The 11,095-nt window shown below is 42.4% G+C and overlaps 1 protein-coding gene across 1 annotated transcript in view; it reads left to right on the forward strand.

Moving 5' to 3' along the window:
- EFNB2 (ephrin B2) overlaps nt 1-10,800 on the forward strand; it is a 58,033-nt gene extending 47,233 nt beyond the window's left edge. The window contains exons 3-5 of the mRNA XM_044428869.1: nt 4,379-4,471; nt 5,293-5,406; nt 8,205-10,800. Of these exons, the coding sequence (XP_044284804.1) occupies nt 4,379-4,471; nt 5,293-5,406; nt 8,205-8,587 (590 nt within the window). The 3' untranslated portion in view covers nt 8,588-10,800. The remainder of the gene's footprint in view (nt 1-4,378; nt 4,472-5,292; nt 5,407-8,204) is intronic.
- The last annotated feature ends 295 nt before the right edge of the window (nt 10,801-11,095 follow it).

The raw sequence follows: 11,095 nt of genomic DNA on the forward strand, positions 1-11,095 counted from the left end.
ATCAAAACCATGAATCTCTCAATTCAGATTAGGAATGTGTGAGCAAGTTGTTTGGTTTGAACTTCAGTATAATCTTCCAAAATCTACATTTTGGAAGAAACCAACAGATGGATACTGAAATGCATACCTTTTGAAGGTAGTGATACACTTTACAAAATAAAATGCATAAAAAGAATGGGTACATTTGATACAATTCACACAAAGAATGTATATATTTGAAAAAATAGGCACAAGCATGGTATATTCAATGGAAAATTTACTTGCAAAAATTAGTACGTTCAAAAATGTTTACACCTTCAGTGTACATTTTGAAAATAGTAATCAACATGCATATATTTTGAAAAACCTTTGATTTATATTAATATATGAAAAAAATATTGAATTCTGTCAGACTTTTAAAAATGCAATTGCAATTAAAGTGGGGACAAAATATGTAGGAGTAGACAAAGGAGACCATGAGCAAAGTCAAGCTTGATGGATTTGCCCAGCCCCGCAGTGGCTTGGCAGGAGCTTGTTGGCTGGAAGGTTGGCAGTTCGAATCCCTGGTGCTGCGTAACAGAGTGAGCTCCCGTTACTTGCCCCTAAATAGGGACCACTTTGGCGGGAAGGGTACAGCGTCCTGTGCATGAAAGTCGGTCATGCCGGCCACATGACCACAGAAGCGTCTTTGGACAACGCTGGCTCTTCGGCTTTGAAACAGGGATGAGCACCACCCCTAGAGTTGGACAGGACAAGCGAGCATGTGCAGGGAGAACTTTTTACCTTTACCTAATGTTGAATGTAGGGTTGCCTATCAGAAGCAAAGCAGTTTAGATTCCTGTGAGGATTCCTAGAGAAAACTGGCTTGAAAAGGAGCTACTGACTCCTGCAATAGACAGTTTATATTGGTTAATGTTCAGCACAAGGCCTTTTGCTACATAATCACGTGCCAAATTGTCTCCATGCCTCCAGACTGTAACATTCTGCAGTGTAAATACGAATGTAAAATTCCAGCACATCCTAGAAACCCCATTGAAACTGTGATTCTGAGAAATCAAGACAGATTGTGGATGTTGAAAAAGACGATGTCTTCCTAGTGCTTACAAATACAAGGTTAAAGAGAAACGTGTGTGTATGTAGCTGAAGGAGAACTGATCCTAGATAAGAGAGAACAAGAAGGCCAAGGATGAGCATTTGAGCTGTATCTTGAAAGGGTCAACCTTAGGTATGAACAGAGGGGAACATTCCCAGCCTCGGGAAAGAAGGGGGCCTATGACAAGTTGTCAGAGGATGAGGTAAACTATAAAAGCATTGTCCTACGTACGTGTCCTACACAGTTCCAAGGCGTTCTGCCTTACACATGTAATAATATGTTGACTGCCTTCTGTGCCATATTCTTTTCTTCAATCTGTTTGGCCTGTTTCATGCAAGATCTAACATGGATCCTTCGGCTGTACTGCTTGCAGAATTTATCTTCATCCTTCTTTGTTTTATTGTGTAGAAGTTAAGCTATGAATTGTCTAGACTGTCGCTATAGCTTGAATCACTTGCTAAGTTTTTTCCCCTTTTTTGAAGAGAGAACGACACTACATTCAGTTCTATTACATTTTAATCAGCTAAAAACTAGGTCACTAAAGAATGGTGAATTGCTTCAGTTTAGCATTAAGAAGAGCATGATGGTCACTGTTTATTAGGTATCTTTTCTAGTGAAGTTCAGTTTGGTATTTCTGTATACTGCACTGTTGTCCAATATACAAGCACAAGGGCAGAAACAACGAGGTCATAAAAAACACAGCAAAAAGATGCATTTGATTTATGTCGAAAACTGGTTCTGAGTATTGATTTTCTTTTCTCTTGGGGGGAGAAAAAGATCTCAACAAAACAAAACTATACATCTCCATTATTTTCCGTGCCTGGCAGTGCAGATGTACACATCAGATCTATTTTTCACTAAATTACTCAAAAAAGTGTGCACAAAAAGTAAGAAAATGAAAAGATGAGATGTGGTTGACTACTTTTGTTTAAGGTGGGAAAACAAAATTAAGAGTGGAAGTCTTGGGTTTAAGGAAAATACGGAGGGAGATGCAAGAAGGGAAGTTCATGTAGGGAGGAATTATGTTACACCCACAAGGAGGGAGAAGTAGAACAAAAGCAAGAAGTAGATCAAAGGAATGGAAAAAGTTCCTAGTGTTTGCAGCTAGTGAGAAGATTAGAGAAAGAAAAATATCAACATGGGGCTGGGAAGACAGTGAAAAGGAGTACAGGGTTGTGAAGAAAAAAGGAAATGTACATAAGGTATACTTTTTTTAAAATTCCCCAAAGAAACATGTGGGATAACTTAAAAAAAAGACTTATGGGGCCCTATCTAAATTAGATGAAAAGGTGAGTCTTCTTAGTACCAAAAGTGCCATTTAATTGCCTTTTCTCAATGGGAACCCCCTGCAAGTACTTTCATGGCCTTTTTCCTTTTCTTTAATATTTGAGTAGGTGGCCAGATGTTGTTGCATATGTATCTTGTAAGACAGAAGGACACTGGGGCACAGGAAAAGTACTTAAAACATGTTGATAACAAATTGAGTGGGGCTATCTGTATTAAAGTCTGTCTTTATCCATTGTTCATCATCAGACTATCTGCTTCACTCTTTCTGTTGAAGCACCTAAAAGATTGTTTGCAGCTTCGAAATCCTTTTAGTTAATAACTTTAATTTTAAATGCCATGGATTAATAGTGCAGCCCTATACATATATACTCAAAAGTAAGATTCACTGAGTTCATTGGGACTTACTTCCAGGTAAGTGAATATAGAATTTCAGTGCAAACTGGAGGCCTGCAGGTTCCTTCCCTCCGTTCTGGCTTTCAGAGTTCCCTCTCCCCACCTGTGCCCCAGATTCTCCGATTGGTAGTTCGGGCATCCAGGAGGGGCAATGCACAAACTATTCCTTTGGCAGCTTTCTTGAGATCTGAGACCACTATTATCGAACTTCTCTTTTCGCTTCCAGCTGATCTGCTTGTTTCCCCAGCTTTTTTGAAACTGGAATAGCAGGGTTGCTGCAGTGAAACCTTTGTAATGTACTGGGGTTTACCGCTGATAGAAAAGTCTCTCTCTCTCTCTCTTTCTGTCTTATGGGGATATGCATATACAGTTCAGTTGGATATCTATATCTTTCTGCTAAGGTAAACAAAAATGTAATGTATGAAATGGAATGCTGGTTGTGAATTGCTCTCATACTATTAGATATTCACCTTTAGTTGTTATATCTTCGTGTGCGCATGTTCCCACTTCTGTAAACCTCAGAATATCAGGGTATGTGCCTAAAGACTGGATTATTCAAGAGTGGATTACAGCAGCAGGATCTATTTGGGGCTGCCTTTAAGGCTTGTCCAAAAGCTGGTGCTGACGTGTGTAGCAGCTCAGCTTTTGTCTAGTGCCACCACTTTTTAGCATGTGATTCCTTTGTTGAAGGAATGGCACTAAACAACTTGGAACCAGGACCACGCATATGGTGCCTTGTACCTTAGCAACCTGCTTGGGCACCAAGATCATCAGATGGCACACTCCTGGTGGTCCCACACGGACCTACGATCCTTTCCATTTCTGTGGAACTTCCTGCCTTGGGAGCTCAGACAGGCACCGGCACTGTGCTATTTCAGGAAACCTTACTCAGTTGACCACCCATTGTTTTTATTTTATGCCTTTTCTTTTTAGCGACGTGTATGTTTTATTGTTCACTGCTCTAGAATCTGCATACATGCAACTGGTTCATGAATATTTAAAATAAGCTAAATAAACAAAGCAAACTTGGTCAATTTCCCTGCCCCTTAGAAGAAGGTGAGAAGGGAAGTAGATTCAGAGTCCCTAATTCTGAAGACTTGGGCCCTGTGGTCAGGTACTAGAATATACAAATGAGCAGCAGGGAATTGTCAATAAAAGCCAACACTCGGCTTTTTTGCAATCTCGACAGCTCCATTTGTTTAATCTGTAGAACTCCAGTGGAATGCAAGTTCCTCGCTCCGCTGAGCCTGGCAGGACTTCCCCTTATTGTTGTTTCCAGCCAACTCCTAGTTTTTCCAAGGGAGTGGAGGTATGGGTGTCTTTCAGCTGGTGGCATAATAACAAGGCGGTTGATTGTTTGCGAAAGAAAAATGCCTGGATAAATTTGAAACCTGATAATGCATTCCAGCATTAGGTATATAACACAGCCTGTCTTGGTGGGTGTATTCATTCCCTTGGCTGTCGACATTTCACAACTTTTTCTGGGTAAACCTGAACAACAGGAGTACATTTGGACAGATGGTATCTGCTTTCAGGTACTCTTGTTTTGTGTGGCTGCACCTGCTGATAACCTGAAGTCTTTCACTTAGTGTTTTGTTTTGTTTTCTTTCTTTCTTTTCCATTCAGCAACATCCAATGGATCAGTGGAAGGCTTGGATAACCAGGAGGGAGGGGTGTGCCAGACAAAAGCCATGAAGATCCTAATGAAAGTTGGACAAGGTAAAGAGCAACTGTGTAGTGTGGGTTTTTCATTAAGCAACTTTGATCAGCTCCTGGGCCCTATCAAGTGCCTTAGCATCTGAGAATAGGGTGAAACAGCATGAAATAGTGGAGTCGATTAGTCCACCTTCCTCTAAATTCTGAAAGCAAAGCCTATTTTCTGCATTTAAGCTACTGACAAATTTTTACTGGAAGAGAGGTAATGCAATAAGATCTCTTCATTGGAGAGCTCTTCTTGGAAGGTCATCCGTGAACAACATGTGCTCCAGTTATTCTTGCTTGTATTCTAAATATTAAAGTGCAGTTTCGCAGCTCAAGATAATTTAAAACAAATGAAAAGGAGAGGGAGCTAATGTTGCCATGGCTTGTTTGTTACAAAACCTCACTAAAAGGAGAGGTTTTTGTTCATTGTTCTTTTCTCATATACAGATAACCTATTGTGCAGAGAGGGAGAAAAGAATTATTCTTTCTAATTAGAGGTTGGTTTAGTAGTCAATCAACTTGCTTGGCTATGCTGAAATGTCATCTGCAAAGGTTTTCCTGCCAATTTCAAGAATCCCCTTCATTTTCTGCTGATAGCCTCACAATCCAAATCTCTGAAATAACTATATAGCTTCCCCCACCCTTTTTTTCTTTCCTCCTCCTCCTCTTTTTTTTTTTTTTTTTGCTTGCTTTAAAGGGGAAAATTACATTCTCATATCTCCTTGTATTCTCACATAAAGGATCTTCTGTTCAAAGCCATTCATGCCTCATGGAAATTGATAACCAGCTTATAAAGCACATTATTGTTAGTTTGTAGTGAATCATTTGTGTTCTTTCAGTTCCCAATTCTGGTGGGTCCCCAAATAATGCTGATCCAACTAAACGCCCGGAACAGGAAGCTGGTACCAACGGGAAAAGCTCCACAACAAGTCCCTTTGTAAAGGATCATGCAGGTAAACAGGAGAGCTTCTAGTCATTGAAGGAGAATATTTTAAAGGCGATTTGCTTACATTTTATATAACACAGTAGAGCAACCTTGTAGAGTCTGAGGTAGTTGGCACAGTTTTCCACTCCCCACATCTGTTCCAAGGGGGAATGTTTCTGATCCACCCCTGCATGGCCTCTTCATACCCTTACCTGTTCTGGCTACTGGTTCATGGAGAACCTCTGCAAGACCATTCTTCTCCTCCACAGAGAGGGGAGTTTCTGGTATCCTGTGAAGTCACCCCTAAGGTTCATAGGGCTGCATCCTGAGAGCAGAATCCAATACTGTCATGGTGCTGGCACTAGTGTCATAGCACGAGCATAAACCCCAACAGCAGTGTAGCATCATTAGTGCTTGCTAGGCAAAGAGAAAAAGCGATTTGTGGCTGAAATTTGGAGACATGGTTTGTTGCTAAAATGTGGTGGTAATTCACCCCGCTTTCTCCATTACGTAGCAAGTGTGAATGATGTTGCACAAGCACTGGCTTGTGCTAGTGCTGTGACAACATTAGATACTGCCCCAAGATTTACTGAATAGTAAACAGTTGTAGCGTGAAAGAAAGCAAATGCGTAGCAGGTCCAGCATTGTGACTTTTGAAAAAGCAAGCTCTCCATTTGCATTTCAAAGAAATGTAATGGTTCCATGTGAGAATGCTGTTGATTTGTAGGAAATAGGAATTGCTCCAAATAGCTTTGCATGGGTAAAAGCTGGCTTACAAGGACAAAGGTCTTTATGATAATTGGTTGCAGTCCAGCACATGGTTAAGCATATTTAATTCTGGTTGATTTCGATGAGGCTTAAAGATCCATAGCTGGGGTCTTGGATTGCAGCCGTTATGTTCTGACAATATATATTACGGACGTTTTCATTAGTACTCGATAAGGCAAAACTGTCATCTGCTGTTATAGCATGGGAGACACCTGGCCCTTACCTGTCAGAGCTTGTTAGCGTGTGGTTGCTGAGCAGATCTCAACCCTGACATCATCCCTAGATTGCAGCTGTGCCAGGTAATCCTCTGCTCCAGGAATCACTGGTCTGCATGGTTCTGGTTGCAGCGTTTGGGGTTTCTGTTGCCCACTTCCCAACATGCAGCTGGGAAGGCCTCTGCCCTCTCCGTCGCCACGTTGTGGCAAGTGTTGACGTAGTGGACTGCCTCACAGCCATCGCTGTAACATCAGCTTCTTCTCTCTGCTGCGGGGAAGAAAGAACAGGCTGGAGGAAGTCAGCAAGATGAATAAGAGAGCAAGACTGTTGAGAGCAGTGTGGCTCACTGGTTGGAATGCTGGACTGGGGCACAGGAGAGCAGGGTTCTGGATCTCACTCCACCATGGAGCTCATTGAGCAACTCTGGGCCAGTCAGTGCCTCTTAGCCTAAGCTACCTCATAGGGCTGTTGTGAAGAAAAGATGGAAAGGAGAAAGGTTACAGAAGCTTCCTTGTCGGAGAGGAAAAGGTGGGATATGAATGAAATAAATAAATAGTCGGTAGCAGTTGACATCAGGGTCCTCACTGGTTATTTCATGGCTTCTTATCTGTGCAGCATTATTTTCTATCATGCAAATAAGTTTTTGTTATTTTTTCTTGAGTTGGCAGCTGTTGAGCCAGCATCAACAATTCTGTTCTGTGGTTCTAAGGTTAGAGCATGCAGAATTTTTGCAACAGAGCATTGCAGTAACATTCTGTCTTGAAATGGGCATTCAACTGGAGTGAAATTATTTCAGATGTTCTCAACAAAAGAGCACCAAAGTGCATTACGCGAAAACACCCTTGCAGTGTGATCTGCAGATGAGCTAGCATCCTTGTTCTGCTTTTTGCCAGTGGCTACACTGGGATCCTGTGGCAAGCAAGCCCCCTTGCTACCAGCTCTTGCCAGTACCTATGAACTCTGGCCTCTGCAGCTCCAGTGGGCCAAGCTGCTCCACTGGACGCTGCACGCCAGGGCAGGCAAAACCCCCGTCTGACTCTCAGAAGACCCGTGCAAGCTTTTTCTTCATCCCAGCTGTCTTGAGTTGCACAGAGAATGGAAAAGTGCTGAAATCAGCTGCTGGGCTGGGGTCTGGTATGAGGGTATCAGTCGCCCCTTTGTGTCTGTGCTGCAACAGTTGCACTAAACCCTATGAATGGCTGTACTCTGCCCTGATAGATGGGACCCAGGCACAAGGTAAACTGGCGCAGGCCAGGCCAAGCTTCATTCTGGCACTGCTTTTCATGTTTTAGAATAAAAACGAAAAACAACGTAATCTGTTCGCAGCTTTTGAACAGTTTTTGATTACCTTCACTCTGCTTTAACTTCCCTGAATCAATAACAGAGTTGCATCTCCAGAAAGGAGCAGACATTCAGCAGTAGGGCTCTATGCAGTTGGTATCTGGAAAAGAGTGGTAGGACAGCAGTGAGTTTTGAAGAATTCCTTTCCCCTGTTTTATCTCCATTAACGGCCTTGAGCTGACCTGCATCTGTGAAGACGTGGTGTACCTCAAAGGCTGCCCCTGTCAGTGTCAGTCCTTGCTGCTGATGGGTGACGATCGATGGAAACACAGGGTGGGCTGGGAGCAACATAAAAGTGAGAGAACAGACATAATGTTTTGCTTATTAGGACTGGCCGACTTGGGTAGCTAGTGCCTAGCAATTTTGCAAGGTAATTGCTTTGTCAAAGTACGAGTGACTGTTAAGTCTCTCAGTAGTGCAAGATGGTGATGGGACAGTGATAATTTTGAACTTAGCGCTCTCTCTCCTCTCTCCCTCACCCCCACCCAACCTTACTTCTAGGTTCCAACTCAGACGGGAGCAAAGCTGGACATTCCAGTATCCTTGGTTCAGAGGTGGCCTTATTTGCAGGGATAGCTTCAGGGTCCATCATCTTCCTCATCATCATCATCACTCTGGTGGTTCTACTGTTGAAGTACCGAAGGAGACACAGGAAGCATTCGCCACAGCACACGACAACTCTGTCACTTAGTACATTAGCCACTCCAAAACGCAGTGGGAACAACAATGGGTCTGAACCCAGTGACATTATTATTCCTCTGAGGACTGCAGATAGTGTCTTTTGCCCTCACTATGAAAAGGTCAGTGGTGACTATGGACATCCCGTATACATTGTTCAAGAGATGCCGCCTCAGAGTCCAGCAAACATTTATTACAAGGTCTGATGAACACGTAGCGTGGTACCTTTTGAAACTCTCCGGTCAAATGCTGTCTATGATGCGGGGGTGGGGTGGGGGTTATGAGGGTCCTCTGTGCTGGTTGCTGGACCAGGTGCAGTGCAGGGAATAGGAAGTCCCACCCTGTTGCAGAAAGCTCCTTTGAGATGGACAGCTTCTCTAGTCTGTAGAATTCATGTCTCAGTGAACAAGCATTTTACTTGGAAGCTGGAAGAATTTGCGTAGAAGATACCACTCCAGTTGCTGTGCGTTCGTCACCTTCTAAGCCATGTGCTGCAGGCATGCAGGCACGTACAAAAAGCCCAGGGAAGATGGAACAGCTCACAGATGCTGATGGTTTTAGGCATTCTGGAAAGGAGTCTTAAGTCATCATGCTTGAAATGAAGCCCTGTGACTTTGTGCGCTTCTCCCTTAGTGCTTATGGATTTGTCATACAGACCTCAGCTTTTAAGTAAGACTTTCAATCATTTCCTTGATTTTAGTCAGTTCTTGTTGCATTTTACTTCAGTTGGGTAGCATTCTGGCATCCTTCACATGAGAATTCTTTCACTTCACATCCTGCATCGCTACTGGAAAATGTAATGTTTTTTGCCATTTCATACTCCATCTGTCTGTGATAGCAGCCTCACTTGAATATGGATACTGCTTTCAGAGAACCTGGGCTGGCTAAGAAGGGAATCTTTCAGCCAAAAGTTTGCTCATCACCAGAGCCCACAATTGAAGATAAGTGGTGCTCAGAGAGGGAGAGAGAGAGAGAGGGAGAGAGAGAGGGAAGGGCTGATAGAATGCTACTGCCTCTGGAATATCAACGGGACAAAGCCAGGCCATTTGGGTAGCACAGCACTTTGATATCTGGAGTTCTAAGAAGCAGGTTAGACACAGTAACACAAGCAGATGATTAGGGCCTGCACTTGAAAAATGCCAAGGTTATGCTCAAATAGCATCTTGCAGAAGAAAATAGTTCTCTTTCTCTCAAAGTAGGACGAAGAGTGTAAGTCACTGAATGTGCCTGGAAGACAAGGCAATAGAAGGCCGCTGGTGACATATTAGGGCAGGACTGCTGTTGTCCTGTACCAGCAATAAGATATACAGCTTTGAACGAGCTGTAGCAAAATCTTGGTCTGCTTCAAATGACGTTTGGGTTTTGTTTTTTAAAGCAAACATAGCTGCTATACTTACCACCTTTTATCTAATCACAGGGAAACAAGTGTTTAAGAAAACAGCAACCAACATCTGACATTCAAATAAATCACAAGCTTAACAATCAAGAGGGCTATAATTCCATCACTTAAAAAAGCATTCACATCTCTAAAAAATGGATCAGAATTTTATTTTTCCTCCAATCAAGCCTTTGACACTCGGGTTTCTGGCAGTGCCTCTGTGAGGCAGTCCTGTTCTGGACCCTGCTGTTACTAGGGTATGCTCTTTCAGAGTTAAAGCACATATGGTAAACTGCTTAGGATCCATTAAGATGCAACACACTTAGACACAAGAGGGGGGGAAAAGTAAGGTATGACTTTATTTATAATAGGTGTATAGAACCCAAGGGATATAAAGTAGCAGATTTTGTTATGAGGATTACTAATATATATCTATATATTGAGATTGCACAGAATCTATACCAGAAGATGTGAAATCCACCTGAAATTGTCAGCATTAAAGCAAAACAATTGGGCGACTACTTCTGGGGGAAAAAGAGCTTCACTCCAAAAAGTACCAATAAGAAATATTAAAATAACCAAGCCCTCTAAACTGTCTTGCCTAACCAGTAGATTAGGAAATAACACCCCCCCACACACACACACACAAATCATGAAATTAGTGTAACTACATCATGTATTTCAACAAGATGTGCCGATGTGGTTTTTTTTCTTCTGTTTTGTGCTTTTGTTTGTTTTTCCCCTTGCCTTATGAGATGGAGTATTTCAGCTGGTCACAAAAGGGAGAGTTTTGGTATAAAGTTTCTGCTTGAAGCATGGTTGTTGTCCTCCCTCCAACCTCTGTACCCTGGGGGAAATAAATCTACTTTTTTATGTGCTATGCAAAATAGATGTCTTTTCACATAGCCCTGTTACCATAGCAACACTTCACTTTCTGGACTGGAAAGTACATGTAACTACAGCATTTTAAGGTTTTCAAACCTCCACTGAGCACGTGCAAAAATGTACTGTCATAGAAATTATTACTCTCTGTATTTCCTGAACCTGAAAACGATGTTGGTCCAAGAAGGAGAGACGGAGGGGAGGGGAGGGGAGGGCAGAGCGGGGAAGAAGCATATTCTGTGGGAGGTTACCATGGTAACCAACTACAATACAGATGCAGTTGGTTCCTAAAGCCTTCCCCTCTGTGAATCCATCCATGAAAGGTTTTTTCTTGTAAGTCATTAAGATTTTATTTTGGGGGAGGGGGGAAATAGATGGGCCTGGTTTTTTCTTTTTTAAACAAAAAACTACAAAAAATCGGGAGTGTTCCTGATTTAGTCAGTTGGTTACATTC

Source organism: Varanus komodoensis, unplaced genomic scaffold (assembly GCF_004798865.1).
Source record: "Varanus komodoensis strain SLA01 unplaced genomic scaffold, ASM479886v1 scaffold2, whole genome shotgun sequence".
NCBI classification, from domain to species: Eukaryota; Metazoa; Chordata; class Lepidosauria; order Squamata; family Varanidae; genus Varanus; species Varanus komodoensis.